Raw genomic sequence first — 18,328 nt, forward strand, 5'->3', positions numbered from 1 at the left:
CTACATGAAAGCAGCGGTCCAGGACTTCAGTTCAGGGGAACCTTTACCTCGCTACTGAATGTTAGCTGATGTCCTGACAAGGTCCACACAGTCTTGGCTTTTACCATGTCTTCTACCAAATGCAGACCAGGAACAATGTGCATTCTGCACAACTGCTCAGCAGTGGTATCCTTTGGGGAATAAAGACCACATAACGAAGATAAATGACATGTTCTTTCAAAAACTGCGTTTACTGAAAGAGCCTTAACATTACCTTTCTCCCAGCTAACACACAGAGAAATTCTTAGCATACAAGATTGAGCTTCCCTCTTCATTTTGGTTCACTGCAGTAGCACTGTGGCAAATCTTTTGCTTCTGTTTGTGGACACATTCAAACACAGGGACTGATTAACCTGCAAGTGACTTTAGAGGAATCCCCTAGACAGAAACCTATTAGACTTGGACAATTTAGAAACTATCCTTGCATGCTCCAGATTATAAAACTTGCTGAAGCTCCCCATACAAAATCTTTGTTTATGTTGGACCATATAGGTGGCCTAAGCTGCTGAATTTACATTTAGTTTCTTCCTTTCTTTTCTGGGCTTTCCACCACTGCTGTTTTTTTAAGACAATCCTCTGTCAATACTGATTTAGGTGGAACTGATCCTTGTGGGAACAGGTAGACTAGATAACTCAGGGGCCTCTCCTGATGTATTTTCTATGACTCCAGAAGCTACCTTGATGACCTGGGCACAGGGCCTGACTTGTTTTGGTGGAAACCTCTGCTCAACAAGGTAGTAGAAGACAGCTAATGTCTCTGGCATTTGTAGGTTAAGAGTTGCTCCCTAGACTCTGTGAATTACTCCTGCTGCACAGGTACCTTTGCTATCAAGCAAAGGAATTATACTTCTAAACCAGTTGGAAATGTGTTGTTCAAAAGGGGTTGGTCTGTCTGGATTATTTTTAAGACATTTACCTTCTCATACCCTAGTGCTAGCTGCAAACTAGCTGCCACCTGAAACACAACAGGCACCTTGCCTAGCATACAATTAAAATCCCTACTGCATCAGCTGCATATGTAGCTCATGTGCGTTGATTTTTAGCTCTGTCCTGGGAGAATGGCTTATGTACCTTCTCATCCTAATGATGGATAGCCTGGCTGTGGGCTTAACTGTGCAAAAACTACTGCAAATGAACACAACGTAATTTAAAAATAAATAAAATAATAATATGACCTGCAGGACCTACTTGCTGAAGCCTAGAATTCTCAAACTCTTGTCCTGGCTCCCACGGCAGTTTTCTCCAGCCCTGCCATCCTTGCTGCCCCCATTAATAAAATGAGCTTTTCTCAAGAAGCTGACACCTTACCCACATCTAGGGCCATAGGCCCAAAATCCAATGCTTTGATGCAAATGTCAGCCTCTTTTGAAAACCCCACCCTCAAGTAGTGAAAAGCCACCTAAAGTTTTGAGAACAGTCACACACAGGAGGTTGGTGCTTTAAATGAAGAATGGCCAGAAAAGCTTACACTTCCTGACATTAAAAACAAATAAACTCTGTCAATATTGGAGAGAGATATTTTAAAAATAATGCGAGGGATGTAACATCCTCTATGAGACTGCAACTTAACCAGACAATGAAGAGTCTTCCCAAGAGATTGCTCCTATAAATAGTGCCTTCCAAAGTTCCTCTTCTCATGTGCCAATCAGTTTTTACAGGCTGCAGAACTCAGGCAAGAAAGAATTCTAAGACAGCAAAAATGTGCTAAAACCAGGAAAACTTACGTTAAATTCCATTCTATCATGAATCGGAAGAAGGGATGGTACAAAGACTGTGAAAGGCCCGTAGTTAGTCAGCAACATTGAGCAACCAGAAGCTGTAAAAAGAGTGGCAACTTAAAGTAGCTACTTGGCATGTGGGTTAACTCCAGCAATAATTATTCCTCTTGTTAACAGCACAATTCAATCTACACATTTTTGGCCTTTTGTGAGTAACTAGTACTTGACTACAAGGAACCAGAGAGAGTTTGGTATTGCTATCATAGCCCAGCTTGGTTGCTATTAGTTTTAAGCACTTGCCCACAAGATTTCTGAAGGATTGATGATGACTTTGGTCCACTGTGCATCACTGCTGAAATTTGCAGAATATTCATAATAATTTTGTTCCCACGTGCTTACTACCTTATTCTTGGGCCAAGTGTCCTTTGTCTTCCCCTTGAAACAACTAATTTTTGGGTGTCATCGGAATTTACTGAGACTAAATACTTCTTGAGAAGCTGCTATGAACCCACAGTTGTCAGTCTTCACTCAGTCATCAATGGCCCATCAACAAGTCCACATCAACAAAGGTCATTAGGTATTAAGTCCCACTGCACAGGAGTTAGGGACTCAGAGATCTTCATGTGGTTGCCCATAGCACAAAACATCATGGAAAACACATGCAAAAAATGAGTGTTGGCAACACTGACACGTAGCAGGGAGGGGTATTCACAAAAGCTAAGCTGAGCTTTGAGCCCTATTTCTATGCGCCTCTCAAGTTAACGGAGATATAGAAGACTGTGCAGAGGATGAGCTGGAGAAGGTATCTAACATAAATATGCTTTGACATGAGCTAAAGGGCTCTCATTCTTTACTTGGATTATGGTGAGGCAAAAATTGACCTTTGCGGATATCACTCCCCACACTTGCAGTACACAAGTTCTAAATCAGTCTTCTATGCTTTGCAAAGCAACTCCTCACTCAGAAAGTACCATGGTGCAGAGAATAAAGCCTTTTCATCTCCATAATAGCCACTCACACATGTGTGCTGGCAAGGAGGCTGTTTAAGGGCTTAGTAGATGTTCTACTAAGCAGAGGACCTATAGCACACCAGCCTTAAGCATCACTGCTAGAAAACTCAGCGACAGCTGAAAGATTGTTGAGCCTTCAACATAGGTAATGCAGGTGGAGGCACACTGGTGGTTTGATACAAACGGGTTTGAATCACACCTCCAAGGCATGTTTTCCTTCTTCTGCAGATATGGTACATTCTTCACCAGGACTGTCAAATCCCTAATACTCATCCACAGTGCTCTCTGCAACAGTCGTCTCAATTCACAATCCAGAACTGGTAATATGAGTTCAGAGCTGTGATGTGTTTAATTTTGCAGCCCATGGTCATACACTGAGAAACAGGTCTATTATGCTGAAAGGCTTTTAGCTGTTTCTGAGGCACTCTTGTCCCCATGTTTGCTCCATTCCCCAAACAAATTCAAAAGACATTTACCAAACATTTTCCTGGCGACGTTTAATTTCCTAGCAAACCTTCCTCGTAAATTATGCTGATTTATCTCACTCAAGAGATCTTTATAGCAGCTTCTCCCATCTCCAATCTCCCCTTCTTTACAGACACAGCTAAGTAACAAGAATGAAACATAACAAACGATTATAAAACAGTTTGCAACACATTCAACAAATGTGAGCAGAACAATATGTCAGTATGTACACTTGAAAGACAAATCCCAGCTTTAAGGTGTAGGTAAGAGCTTAGTAACTTCTGCCTAAACTAAGTGACAGGAAAAAAGATGCACACTTCTGGAGTGCAAGCAAATTTGGACCTACCCGAAGAGAATGAAGATGCTTTCTCAGATACAATCAACGTGAGGACTGTTTGCTCTAGAGTTCAGGGTACAGATAGCCACAATATATTTATTGACACTTTTCTAACTAGATATTTAGTCAGTACCAGTCATTACAGCATCTGAAAATTTGAGGTGATGCATAAAAACCACAGGCTAAGGGAAAATCTAGCAAACAGCTCCTGTGTAACCCCTCAGCTTCAGTGAGAAGTGCCAGCTCAAGCACATCAGTTAGCTATGGTTCATCTTAGACTTAATGAGGGCCCCAGACAGGCTAATGACTTTTCCAGAAAAGCTTATCTACATGTGAAAATCTCCATCCTGATTCACACGGATTTATAGGCATTACTCAGAGACTACTTAAGATCACTGGCCGATAACCATGTTTTTCCCGTTTGGGTTTTGTCCAAGTATCGGCTCTGCTCTTTCTGTTTCAGGGATGCAAAGACATGTGACACGGGAGGAATTTGACATTACTCCAGCCTCAGAGGGCTGAGTGCCAGCTGCTGGGGAACAGATACACTAAGGCAGGGACTGGGCTGAACACCATGTCCTGCACTTTGCTAGCATATCTTCAGAAAGGGAAGCCACTGTGTTTCAGTTTTGGCCAGGAGCACACAATGACCAGGCGGATGCTAACAGTTTTAGCAGCACTGGAGAAGGAAGGGTCAAGGAGATGGGACTGCTCTTTCCCTCTTCAGTCTCTCAGAGAAGCTCCACCTTTTCTTTGTAACACACAAAATCCTCGGTGAAGCTTTCTCTGGTGTTTGAGAGGCTGTTATGCAAAAATGATCCTAGATCTGGCAGTATTTCCTGTCTAAGGGTTATCAACTTTTAGCTGTTTGCTCCAGAGGACTAAATGAGGTCTGGTGTTTCTTCCCTCAACTTCCCCCTTCCCTGTCAATCTCCAACTCTAATTCATTTCTTGCTTACAGGCCTGAGTGGTAGGAGAGCCAAAGACTCAGCCCTTAGAATCAAGTGTGGGCAAATGTGAGCAAACAACAGTCACACATCTCCCTTTTAATGTTTGATTATTAACGGATAATACCCTACTACTACCACCAACTTGGGGAGCTACATCTCCAGTTCACATCACAGAAGACTCTGCTGCCCCAGATTCAAAGCATCTTGTGACCCACATGACAAAATTTACAATGACTGATGCAAAACTCTCTACTTTCAATGGGCTTGTTACAAACAAGCTCTTCTCAAAAGGTGACTCTGGCCCATTCTCCTCAGTTAGCTCCTAGTTTCTTCAAAATTCAGCTCATCCAAACTCAGTTTCCATTCTAGCTGCAGAATAAGCTTTTTTAATAGCAATCTTTAAACTGGCTTACCTAGGATTCCCCTGGGAATTAATTTCACATGTGGAAGTCAGGTCGCAAAAATACTGCCGGCAATCGTTGGGAAATACAGAACACTCGGATGAAGGAGTTCTCCTACTCATCCCGGGCTTGCAAATACAGGATGCCTAAGGGAAGGCAACACTGAGATTATAGAGGTGCATTCATCATCTTTTACTCAATAAGTTACCCTACAAAAGAGCTGTCTGGTTTCCCTTTGCAAAACCTAAGGTGAGGAGAGCAGATTTGACCAACACAATGGTGAAGTCATTTGAAGATCTTCTCACCTGGCCATTTTTCAGACCCTTACAGGGTGCTGTTATTGCGCTTACCTCTCCTGGACGTCTGTAAACACAAATTGTGGAGTTTTCTGGGCAGCCTCCATTGCTGTCAACACAAGGGTTTATGGGCTGGCAAATCTTCCCATCTCCTTGAAACCCTTCTTTGCAGGTACATTGATACTTCCACACTCCAAGGACCTTACATACAGCGAAGGGGGAGCATGGAGAAGCAGCACAAGGATCCTGAGCTGCAAGTAAAGAGATGAGAGGTGAGAGTAACCAAATTTCTGTTTTCAAAACAGCATTTACTGCAGCACGGCAGAATGCCAAAAGCCTAGAAAGAATGAAGTATAAGGAATTTATACTATGAAACTGCTAAAATTTCCCAGGAAAATAAAGTCATTTCAGACAGCAGACATTTTGGGTATTTTAATCTGAGGAACTTGGATGACATTCTTCATGTTACTTTGGTAACAGAAGTACGAGTGACAGAGGATGCTTGGATTTGCTTCTGAACTTCCATCATATCTGAGGCTACAGGAAACTGCAGTTTGGTCAGCAAAAACTGCAAAAAGCCAGTGAAAACAGAGCTATCCATAGCTAGCTAATCACATGCATCTTATTGACTTTCTTTTAACAAAACCAATTCACAAACTTAAATTTGAAATCAGTGAAGAAACCCTCCAATTACATGCCTTATCATTTAAACTGGTACAGACTCACCAATATCCCGTTGTCACATATATTCAGTACATACTTATAAGTGAGTGCTAGATGGAACCTGCAACTCTAATTTATTTCTTGCTTTCAGGCCCAAGTGAGAGGAAAGCCAAAAACTTAGCCCTTCATCTTAAAGGGATTCCTAAAAAACAGGTTCTTAAGCCTCTGCAGTGAATAGGCATTGTATTCACAGTGATCAAGTTCATCTGGAGATACCAGTGCGATAAGATTTTTCCATATGGGAGACCATCTAGGGTCACAGAGAAGTTTCTCACCTTGGCAAGTGGTCCCACTTTTTCTGTAGCCCAGCTTGCAGTCACACATTGCTGTCCCATCCCTTACCACGCACTCGCTGTTGGCCTCGCACGTCACGTCTTTGCAAAGGGGAAGCTCTGGAATCACACAGCAAAGAGAGTTTCCCTTTGAGCATGCAGGGCACTGCTGGAAGATACCACTTACCTTACAAAATGTCTGGAAACGAAGGGAAATTTGGTTTCCAGATGCCCTAAGTTGGCACAAAAGCCAGGGGTTATAAGCAGTGCAGACAGCTCTAAATTACTGGCAGCCTAGGTAGCCAGGTCTCGCAAGGCTCAGAGAGAAGAAAGGATCTATCTGGCTTCCAGAGAAAGAAGAGAGGCACAAAGAGATGGTACATCTCGGCCACTGTCACAGAGTGGAGAGCAGACCCCAGCTTTTCCCTCTGAGCATCTCCAGTGCTCAGATCATCTTTCCTCTACATTCCCAAGCTATTCATTGCTCCCCAGCTCCTTTTGGGACACATGCATCCAAGCCCATATCATAGTTTAGCTCTAACAGCCCCGCTGCAGCTACCAGTGTATTTACCTTGGTCACACCTGGGACCAGTGTAGCCTCCGTAGCACGTGCAGCTCCCATTCCCAGTGACGCCGCTGTTGCATTCCCCGTGCACACAGTCACACACTGCAAGAAAAGACCAGACAAACCTGACCTTCAGCTACAAGGCAGTGCTTAGGGCTCCAGGCATACATTGGCCAACTGCCCTGGGACTTGGCACCCTGATTTCCCACCAATAATCCACAGCAAATGTAGCTCCTTTTAAAAATAAGGCCATGCCAGTCAGAGCTTACAGAGAGCAAACTGCATGTCCTGGGCTCAAGAAGACAAAGTACTGTCCTGTAAGAGCAGCCTTGAATTCAAGATCTAGACCAGCTTTTTAGGCACATGTTTTAACTTCCCACTCCTCTAAGTCTCCTGCAGCCAATGTGGGAGGAGGCAGTGTAATGAGAACCTACCACACCTATGATCCCAGCGTTGGTGCTGTGTGAGCACAACCACCAAGACCATACCTATCCCATCTGTGTGGATATAAGGGAACCAGGAGCTGGATGAAAAGGGCTCCTTTAACAGCCAGGCTGCACTAGTCATAAATCGCTTTCAAAAATGCCATACATGAGAAGCAGCACTATGTGTATTAATTTTGTAGGGAGGACAACAAGGAAGAAGCTGGGAGACAAGTGGGGTAGTTCCAGGAGTCTGGAAAACAGTTGGGAAGTGAGTGTGGGTCGCTTCAGGGATGTAGGTAACAGCCTGGCTAAAAAGAGAGGGGAAACTGTGACAGTCCTAGTAAGGGAGGAAAGAGATTTACAATAGGAAAAATGGACTGATTTGAGTGAAAGACTGAGAATCATTTGTCTAATGGGACTGTGGAGAGGGGCAGTAAAACAAAATGCCAAGACACCTGCTATTAAACAATGCTGGCTGGCATCCCTTCCTCCTCTCCAGCACCCTTCTTCACTCAACCTCCCCCTCCTCATTCCTTGCTCTCAGGTATTTTTATGGAGGTTTCACCTGAATTACTCATCCTTACCTGACTGACAGTCTGGGCCAAAACGATTTTCATCTCGACAATCCTGGCAGGCAAAACCACTGTATTGCTCCTAGAAGAGCCCCAAAATGTCCCAGATGTTATTTTTCTGTAACATTGCATTGTTCCTCACATTGTTATAGTTCAAAGTCTTTCCCCATTTCTGATTTTCTGTGACAGCTGAAGCAATACAGTGAAAAAAACTATCTGTTCAGTGCTCTAGTAGTATCAACCAGCCCCCACAGCCAAGAAGATCACAGTATAAGCTGACAGAGAGAAGGCATGCAAAATGCCAGCAAAACTCTGGTGGGCATCGAGGAAACAATGTCCTGATCACAAACAGACAGGAATGTACCAGCTGGCTTCTGATATCTCTCTGAAAAAGGAATTTGGAATTCACTAATGCCAATGGGACTTTTGACATTGATTTTACAGGGCTTGGGGAACTTTAGCGTATATTTTAACTGATGTAAGGTGTCTTTGACTTAAGTCCAAAAGCAACTTTCTCAAAGAAGGGCCCAAGAGGTAGGATTTTAGCTTATCCCTTCACAATGCTATTAATTAAGGATGCTGTAAAAACACACAGTTCATAAGAGAAAGTTTCAAGTCTGACACTGATCCATTTAAGCTAAAAATTTTAGAAACACTGCTCTATATGACTCAAATGCACAGGAATTGTTTATGCTTTTGTTGGACTAAATCTGGAGCTGTAAAGAAACAAATAAACATCTGCCCTAAATTCTCTTTTTGGTCTCTCTTGCTTTCCCTGAGAGAGGGAGGATCTGCCTGACAAGGTGCAGAACCAGTTCATTTAGGAAGTATATCATCCAAGTCTGGAAAAGGCACAGCTCATTAAGAGCCAAGTATCTCAGGGCTTCTTGCAGCCACAGACAGACATTGATTATTTCAACTGATCAGAGGGTTAAATCCATGCAATTCTTTCTTCATTTCTCCCTGGAGATCCTTCACAACTCCATACCCTCACCAACAGTGTCTTAGTGCCGTTGCCAACCACACCAATCCTCTAGGAAAACCACAGACACTGATGCTGGAATAAAAGCAGCTGCTAATGACCTTCCAGGCAGAAGGTCAGCCTTCATTCAAGGCGTCTGCACAGACACTATACAACTCCCTCTGACAAAAGCACATCACCCTCAGAATAAATCATGCACTGACCTTGCAGATGCAGGTCCCATTTTGCTGCATACCATCCAAGCATGTCCCATGGCCGTTGCAGGGATTTTGAGAGCCACCTGGACACTCTAGCAAGCAAGAGACAGGCCAGACAAGATTAGATCGAACAATTAGCACTGCATCCCCCTTTCCACCTCCCCTTCCCCCAGGCATTCCAGCTGTGCAAAAGCAATGGCCTCTTCACCAGCAACATCCCTGCCTGCTTATCCAATGCACGTAATGCTGGCCCAGAGCTAGTGAATATGGCCAGGAGTGGCATCAAGGAGCAATTTGGCTGCTAGCTAAGAAAAGCCTTTTGTTATAAGTCTAAGGAAAAGTCCCAATGGGCTATAACTAACAATTTCAGCAAAGGCACTGAAACACGTTTTGAGGTTGAGTCACTGCTGTTAGCATCAGCAAGAGGCGGTATCAAACATCTGAGGGCAGTTCTGAAACTCAGGACAGGTGAGAGCCAGCTTTGCAAAGATACTGAGCATTTTCAGCTTTCCCTGACTTCTTGAAGAGCTGGGAATGCGCTCAAGCATGGTCCACACATCTTTGGAGTGGGGTACTTCCAAATGCTGGGGACTACTCCTGAAAGTTTTAGATGTATGATTCCCCCGACGAAGCCAACTGCTTATTCAAACCACTTCTGTGTGAGAATAGGCTCAAGCTCTCAAATGACCTATTTTCTGCAGGACTGGAGCATGTCTTTCCATATTCCATCAATCAGTCAATCATATGAGAAGCGTTTGGTTTAGTAGGTCGTGCTTTTGGATTTTTGAGACAAGACAAAACAAATTCTCATTACTTGGCATGAACCTGAGTGGGAGCTTTGGGACGGTTATTTTCACCCTGGGTTGGAATTGCTAAGTCTTTTCCGTGGCTGAACAGCTGACTGACTCCAGACTATACAGGAGCACACGTAGCACATGCACTGCAAACTACGGGGACATCAGAAAGAAGTATCTTCCTCTTCCTTTGGAAACTTACATAAAGAGGAACAAAAACATCCCTTTCCAAAAGCTTATTTTTGAAGAAGAGACAAAAGGAAGTTCCAAAGGAGGTTATGTTATGTGTTAAATGTAAGAGGACTCAACTCATCTGAAGCACAGTATCCTTCCCCATTATATTCTGAACCGCCTAGACAGATAACGGAGACCTTGTGAGTGTTCAGGGAATAATGAAAATTAATCACCTCAATGCATATTTATTGCTTCCTATTAAAACTGGTTTGACTTATTCAACAACTAGAGAGTGTCATAAAAAGATGAAAAACTTACCATAGCACTCTGTACCCCAGAATCCTGGACAGCACTTTTTCTCCTCAATTTCCTTCTTACATATGTGATGGCACCCTGGCTGGGAAAGGGTATTTTCTCCTAACTTGACAGCGTATCTTAAAAAGAACAATCCAAGATTCACGATTACAACAAAAACATACTACACGCCTGTTGGAGGGTTTCTAAGCAATCACACTGCGGTGCACTGAACTCTGTATGGAAGGAAGGGCACTCATTTCCTTCGCCATACATGCACATTTGCACTTGGGTTATGTCTTCTCTAAGGATGCCCCTTGAGTTGAGCCTCAAAGATTGGTTACAAGAAATCTGCCAGGGACTGGATATGAGACAGGACCTTGGGCAGTCTGAGGGCATCACGACAGAAACGTTGGATGCTGGAGGGTTAGACAGCATAGAAACAAAGTTAGGATCTCCAGTGTGACTAAACATTTGACTTCACACCTAAAATAACCTTGAAAAAACAAAGTCTCCTTGCAGGACTTGTCCCTTTCTGTCTTGCACTAAAGATTCCAGATTGGGATGCTGGAAATTTGGATTTAATAGCTGAGTTATTCACGGATTCTCTATGCAATCTTGGACAAATCCCTTAGATCCCCAAAAGAAGCATCTTCTTTTCAACCCTTCATCCATCACCTCTACACACAGGATAAGCCCTTGATGGCAGTGTCTCCTGTTCTGCACGTATGCAGTACAGAACTATTCTCAGGTCTGTCCAACAACCACCACAAGAGCAGATAACACTCAGAAAAGCTGCATACACTCACATTATTCTTACACTTCTTTTTATTTTTGGCACAACATCCTTCCCAAAAGGAACTTGGAAATTGTCTCAATAGCACTGACGCTTTGGCTTCAATCTAGTTCCTATGTGTGTCTGTTCAAAAACTGCTACAAACTGCAAAACTGCTACAGCTATTTTTAAAGTATTTCGACAGAATAGTGAATCACAGAGAACAGTAGACAATGGAGCTATACATTAACTGTTAACATTCACTGCTGAATAGATATGCAAACAGCAATCTATAGTGTTTCATTTTTTAAAAACTTCCTGGTAAATTCAGTTTTCCTTCACCCTTCTCCTGTTACAGCCAAGCTCAACAGAGTAAGAGCAAGGAACACATGAACAAGCAACTGTCATAAAAAAAAGTAGGAAGGTAAAAAGTTCAGAGGATTATTGCTGGAAGCTGTGAGGATATACAAGTGGAACTACCATTATATTTTTTTTTAACAATCTACTACAGGATTCTGGGTCTGAAACAGGTTTCTATGCTAGACAGACTTCCGTTAAGTTGCTACAGCAGGATTAGCAAACTCAATCTGTTTAGGGCATCTTAGAGGTAATTATCATGTAATTTGTTCTGTGTATATAGAACCTTATGCCCAGCAAAAAGTCCATGGGATTTGCAAGGATACAAAAGCAACAACAATAGGGGCCATAAATCCATTTTTATGCATCGGAAGATAAAACTCCTTGGATCTTTAGAGCTCAGAAAACACACGTGTGCTCTCCCAAAGGCATAGACCCTTCTCCTGGCATAGCAGAGCTGCACCAAATCCTTAACGTGGTTAGGAAACAGGCCTTACCTGCAGTCCCTCACTCCTAATCCTTGGGTGGTCTTTAACCAGCCTCTTGGACAAAATATTTTAGGCGCTGCAGCACAAGCAGTACACGCTGTATTCATGGTAAACATCGTCTTGATATTGCATCGCATGGATTTTAACTTCAAAAGAAAAAACAGAATGGAAATAAGCCCAAAATTAAATTCTTACCCTAGCCACTCATCTTGCCAGCCTTTAATATCTTCATCAGCATTGCACTATTCTTTAGGTACCACTGGGGAGGGCAGTGACCAGTGCAGCTGCTGGGAGGCACACCACACACTCGTATGGGCTAAACCATCATGTCATGCTGCTGCATGCTACTTGGCTTGTATCTCACCTAGAAGGCAATAGGGCAGATCACACCTATCTTATCTTCCCCCTATGCCTCACAGCAAAAATTCTAACCATTCCTAAAATAATCATAACTCTGCACTGTTAATTTAAGCTGATCTTTTGCAAACATGGGGTAGTGATAGGTGAGGACAAGCCCTAAATTAATAACCCTTGCCAGAAGACACTGAATTAAAATGCAACACAGCATTTTTGTTTTCCATGCCACTGATACGATCCACTTCACTGGTGGTTTCATTGCTGTTTCATGGGTCTGAAGAACCAAATGTGTTAGTTCAGTCTATTCCTCAGAGCACAGGAGCTGTTCACACAAATATTTCTCATGGCAATAGTCTTTAAGAAGGGGCAGGAGGGTGGATTAAAAGGAAAGGTGCTCCGCAACTCTCTGACCACCTGGACGGCTACTGATGCTTTGACTCGAGGTGAGAAGGACCCCACAAACACTGGCAAGGAGATCAGGTGGGAGGCTTGGTTAATTCACATGGCTGGTGAAAAAGTCAGCTCGAGTCCTTTCACCCAACCAGAACAACTTTAGGGGTTCAGGCTTCCTCACAGGGCTTTTCTGTACCCCTGTACCCACCAACTCTGCTTCTCCAAATGAAACAGCCAGAGCAGATGAAAAACGCACAGCCTCAGAGCAAATCATCATCATCATATGCCAGCTTGTCATTAAAGCACATGATTTTACCCCAAAAGGGTTTCCCTGTATTCCTAAACTCCTGGAGTCAAGCCACTGCACAGAAACCTCATTGCTCATTTCAAAAAGAGACAATGTTTGCCACTGATGATGGCAGAGAAAAGCTGGGAGGCCTGAGCTGTGTTTGCCCCAAAAGGTCACTGACTGGAAAAAGAAAACCACAGCTCACCTCAACTGTGCCTCTACAGGCACTGTATTTTCTAAAAATAAAAACATTAGATTAAATTTTGGGAGGAGGCCTTGATCTGGGATTTTTTAAGCCAATTCTGAACAATGCTGTTAATGCAGCAGCTCTCCTGTGCCCAGAACTCCCTGTTTTGGATTCCCATCAGCAATCTCAGCTTTGCTTCCTCTGAACTTAAGCCCAAATGCATACATTTGCCTCAAGGCAAGGGAAGAAGCCCATGGCTTCCCATCAGTTATCAACAGCTCAGGAAGGCCCTCCCAGATGATAGCCAGCAGACCCTGTCAGGAAAACCTCCTGAGAGATAACCCTCAAGGTCCAGGTCCCCAGGGACATGTCCCTGGAATGGTTTCCTGACTGACACCCACGTTCCCTTTGCCTGGAGTTGTTGAGCTTTTTCTCGTCTTCATGGATCCATCTTCTGCAGCTATCCATGCAAAAATGCTGCCCAAGAAAGTGATTCCTGTGTGTGTCGTGGCCCCCCACATAGATATTAATTTCTAGTTGTGCATCTGGGTCTTCTCTTACTGTACAGTAACCTCCACTTTCTTTGGTGGCAGAATCCCCAAGGAACCTGTTATGTCAAGAACTCCCTTCCTTGTATTATAAACAGCTCAAACCCAATCTGAGTTCCACCAAATCCACCTATCCGTGTTCTGTGAGCATCAGCTTTACTAATTTTATCCAGCAGGACAGAGAACAGCTTTGCTGTTCCTTATGTTTCCACCCCACTGGCACACAGTGCAGTCAGAGGAGATTTCCCCTTTGTCATGAAGCAAAACAGAGAAGGCGGCCAATATGGATGCATAAACGAGGTGCTACCTCTGGAGTAGTCTGTCTCAAAAGATCAGCAGTGCCATTGATGGAGTAGGGAAGAAGCCCATCCAACCAGATGATTCAAGTACAGATTAGGACTCCAGATTAAAGCCGGGCTTTTGAAAAGAGCCATTTGAAGCCAGTCACCCAGTTCTGACAGAACAGTACATCTCCTGCCTTTCTAGTCCCAGCAAATCCCAGCTTTAACCTTCACTAAGACAATGACTCAGAAAGAGGAATGGGAAGACGCCCAAGGAAGAAACACAGAGGTGGACGCCTTCCCCTGAGTTATGATGTCAACGTCATCAGAATTACCCCACAAACTTTTATCAGGTGTCTGAGACACTCTATCTGTATGAAAAAGACTGCACAAACAGTAGAGCACAAAACATTAAATTAAAACTCTCCAATCTCTGTTTCATCTTTACTTCCAGGCATCAGGAGTTGGCTGTCAGACACAGTTAGGCCATTAAATGTGTTCTCTGTCATGCTGGTGGAAGAAGACGCCATTATTCACACATTATTCCATTTTCCTTCTCTTTCCTTCATCAATGTGGCTCCATTTCTAAATGGAGATGGACACTGGGAGAGGGAAAGGGCTGTCACTTCTCCCTGTTGGCATCTTTAATTACTTGCAGGTCTCTAAGACAAGACAGTTATTGTAGAATCTCCCCTACTCTACCTTCCCGAACACTTCATGAGCTTTAGGCAGCTTTCCAGTAATATCTTCCCCTTTTTATAAGGAAACACACTTGTGTCAGCAGCAACAGGCAGGAGGAAAGAGGAAGAAAACAGCTGTGTGGAAAACAATAAAAAAAAATTTCCTTTCCTATTTGAGTGATAGAACTGATGAAGTAGTCATTTTCTGGAGTGTTTTGCTTCTCAGGAAAGCAGAAGAATGAATCAAGGAACATAAATGCAACAGTTTGAATACTCGAATTTTGGAGAGGATGGAAGATAGACAGGAGTTTGAGTCAGAGGTGGCTCCTGGGGCACAGCCCCATGGAAAGCAATGATGCACTGCTCCCTTGGGCTCATTTGTGACCACTGTTTCCAAGTTTGAAGATGCTGGAGAGGAAGCAGTGAGAGGGAATATCTTCCCCTGTGATGCAGCAATGCTGCCTGGTGGGCCGAGTCAGTGAGGTGCACGGTGGCTATACCAGAGACAGCGGGTGAAAACAGTCACTGTTCTGAACAGGTGATGTTATGAGCCTGGACTGTATCACACTTCGGGTACAAAGCAACAGAAAGAGAAGACTGGCGCTCTCAAACAACTCCAAAATTAAAGGAGGCTTTTAAAGCAGAAGACATCTAGCTGTAGCCAAAAGAAGTTAAGAGCCTCTGTCCACACTGAGCTCTGTCTAGCCAGGGCTGGACTGTGCTCTCTCCCTGCACTCAAACACATGAATGTGCATGAGCAGCCACTGCCCTCTGTGCTTAGCTGAGACATATCTGAGCTTCTGGATGCTGCAGTGTTTCCTTTGCTCCTCTCACGCTGACACAGATGTCCCTTATTTCTCAAGTGCTCATGTTTCTCTTATTCTACTTCAAGAGAATAAGCTGGGGATCTTTTTTAAGGGCTAGTTTCATTCCCCTCATTTTTGCCCTTCATCTTTTCCTCCCAAACGGTAACACAAATCTTCTGCACGGCAAAACCTCAAGGAAGAAAGAAAAACATATTCGGACGTCAGTGTCGGCTCCAACAATCCTGGGAGCCAGTTCTGGAAACAGTCTTTATCTAATGAATCACCAAGTTTCCAGTGCATTTGCCCTTTACAAAACAGAGCTGTAGACACATGCTTGAGTCATCATAGTCATGTACCTCCCCATGAAGTTCTCAATAACACTTTAGCTGAACAGACCAGTGGCTCCTGGACACACAAACCCTTCGCATTTGTTCAAGGAAGACACTTTTCAGCACGACGATGAACAATCAAGCTCAGAGATCACATAACACAAGATCTACTGCTGCCTTGGCTGTTTCTCACCATCCCAGCTGCAGAGCACTGGAGGTACAGGGATGCAGAGAGCACTCACCTCATTTCCCACCTGCCTCCATCCCTCCTCCAGAACAGCCTGGGACTGGCCTCCTCCCAGCAGAAAAAATTTCATGTTTCTCACATCTGCTGCTTCTTCCCCAGCCCATACCAAGAGGTATACAAAACCCAAATCAGGCTAACAGATTTGCTGTCATGTTTGAGCCATCAAATCAGAGCCCTGAGGTAACATCACTGAAAAAAAGCTAGCACAAAATCTCTCTTTTCTCTCCTGATGGCCCCTGCAGGCCTCCTGCAAGCCAACGGAGGAGGTCTCTTGTGGAATCACAGCACTTCTATTGCAATAAAACCCAACAGCCATCCTAAACTATTGGAGAAGAGTTCATTTTACCCTTACTTCTCCTTACCTCCCGTTATAACCTTTCAAATGTTTCTTCTCTTTCTCCAAAAGAGGGAACCTTTTGGGGAAAAACCTCTAAAAGGGGGGTATTTTTCCTGGATTAAATAAACTGCTCCAGAGGTGATTCAAAACATTTCACTTCTCTGTGAGTGGGCACTCATTATGTGATATTTTAACTGTTTCACGCCAAGCCAGACACCTCAGTGATTATAGAAATCAACACAGTGTCTCAAAGTCAAGAGACTAAAATTTCCACTTACACAGCTGAAGATATGAGCCCATGCCTCTGAATGCCCTACTATACTGGAACCCACACCTCCAGGCAGACAAAAAACACCAGTAGAGACACTTCTTCAAAACATGTTTGTCCACAAGTCACCTTAATTAATCTACAAGCCCAAAGTTTCATTAGGTTCTTACCTTATTTGTAAGCTTATTAGTTATTTATGGCCCTTTTATGAAAAGGTCTGTGGAAAAGCTTCCACCCAAAGTTCTGACACTGAAGCATCTTTTCAGTGCTCTGGTTTTTGCCAAATTAAGTCTTTCAGACTCACACGCACCTTCCTTAGCACAGGTCTGTCCACTCCCCACAAGGCCCCTTTTTGTCATTCAAGAGGAGACAACCCTTCCATAGCTCAGATCCCCAGGGAATAAGATTCCCAAATGCCCCATGCAGCTTCTGACTTTGTAGGCCAGTTCATTTCTCCAGCAGCAGGACACAAGAAGGGCAACGGCAGAAGAGAATATAGTACAAATTAGTGTGAATTCTAGCCTACAGAAAACAGGATGCCTCACCATGGAGCCTAGAGAACAGATCTACAAAGGCATCATACATTCTTCTAGATGCTGCTGTTAAACACAAGAATGGAGATAAAGGAATCAAAACAAAACCAACAAAATTGAAACACAATGGAAAGTATTCCACACTCCTCACGGGGGAGCTGCTGGGAAATGTACTTGAAACAAAGGCATTTACCCTGTTGCAAAGCAAAAATTTTATGAGATGTAAAATTTTTTTTTGTATAACATTCTCCTGGGAAACTCGTGGACCAGTCCTGCCGGATGCTAAGCTCCCATCACACGTACTGAAAATAGCGGAAGACAAAGATGCCGAGTATATTCCTTTCATATTGCTACTTTCGTGTTCAGTGCTGAACATAAATACAAATTTAATCCGATCTAACACTCAAGCAGCTCCCTTCAACCTTATTTTTAGTTCCTCAGGTTAGACTACACACATACCCACAAATAAACAGAGAAGACACCTTGCAGTCCTAAAGTTCAATTATGGATGTTATTCTGCACCTAACTCAACGTCAATGAAAAAAGGAGTTTTGGGGAGGACTATCTCATAACATGCAACCGTCCAAATATGAAGAACTGTTCGATGACCATTTAAACAAAGACTCACAGACTTACCTTCGGACTCTGGCAGTCAGCTGTGGGAGTGAAGCATGCTGCTAAGAAGAAAAACAGCAGCCAAGGAGGATGCATTTTCATGCTTTTACAGGCAGGACCCATTCCACAAAAGGGGTGGTGATAGAGGCTGCAATTTCTGTAAGATAAGACCGCCTACTAAGAATCAGATCCAAGACAAACCAGAGGTTAAAAGTAAACAGGGAGAGAGCATTTTCGCACTGTGCTCTTTGGCTGCAAAGCCTTCAGAAGTGGATCTGCTCCTTCTAGCATTACGTCTGAACCAATACCACCTTTTTCTTTCTTTCTATTCTTTTTTTAAATGCACAAGCAGAACTCCTTAGTAAAAGGTTTACTCAAAACAGGAACATCTACGGATTTCCTCTTACATATCAGTTCAAAACAGAAGGAAGGAAATCCTTAGTTTTCAACTAATTGGAATGAAAAGAGGTTAACTGTATGCTTAACTGAAGCAAATCCAATGGGCAAACTTAAATACCATGAATTCATGAAGGCTAAGTTAATTTCCTTTTACCGCTGATGTTAATATGTCCACAACACCTCAAACAGAAGGTAGACCCGACCATTGCCTATCCCAAAGCATGC

The 18,328-nt window shown here is 43.4% G+C and overlaps 1 protein-coding gene across 1 annotated transcript in view; it reads right to left on the reverse strand.

Moving 5' to 3' along the window:
- The window catches only part of STAB1 (stabilin 1), a 58,554-nt gene extending 40,545 nt beyond the window's left edge, over positions 1-18,009 (reverse strand). Inside the window, 12 exon segments of the mRNA XM_068409390.1 lie at positions 48-170; positions 1,764-1,855; positions 3,244-3,371; positions 4,933-5,066; positions 5,271-5,467; positions 6,215-6,331; positions 6,783-6,878; positions 7,786-7,855; positions 8,959-9,044; positions 10,239-10,354; positions 11,844-11,980; positions 17,726-18,009. Of these exon segments, the coding sequence (XP_068265491.1) occupies positions 48-170; positions 1,764-1,855; positions 3,244-3,371; positions 4,933-5,066; positions 5,271-5,467; positions 6,215-6,331; positions 6,783-6,878; positions 7,786-7,855; positions 8,959-9,044; positions 10,239-10,354; positions 11,844-11,980; positions 17,726-17,827 (1,398 nt within the window). The 5' untranslated portion in view covers positions 17,828-18,009.
- Positions 18,010-18,328: the final 319 nt, after the last annotated feature.

This window comes from Nyctibius grandis, chromosome 10 (assembly GCF_013368605.1).
Source record: "Nyctibius grandis isolate bNycGra1 chromosome 10, bNycGra1.pri, whole genome shotgun sequence".
Taxonomy (NCBI): Eukaryota; Metazoa; Chordata; class Aves; order Nyctibiiformes; family Nyctibiidae; genus Nyctibius; species Nyctibius grandis.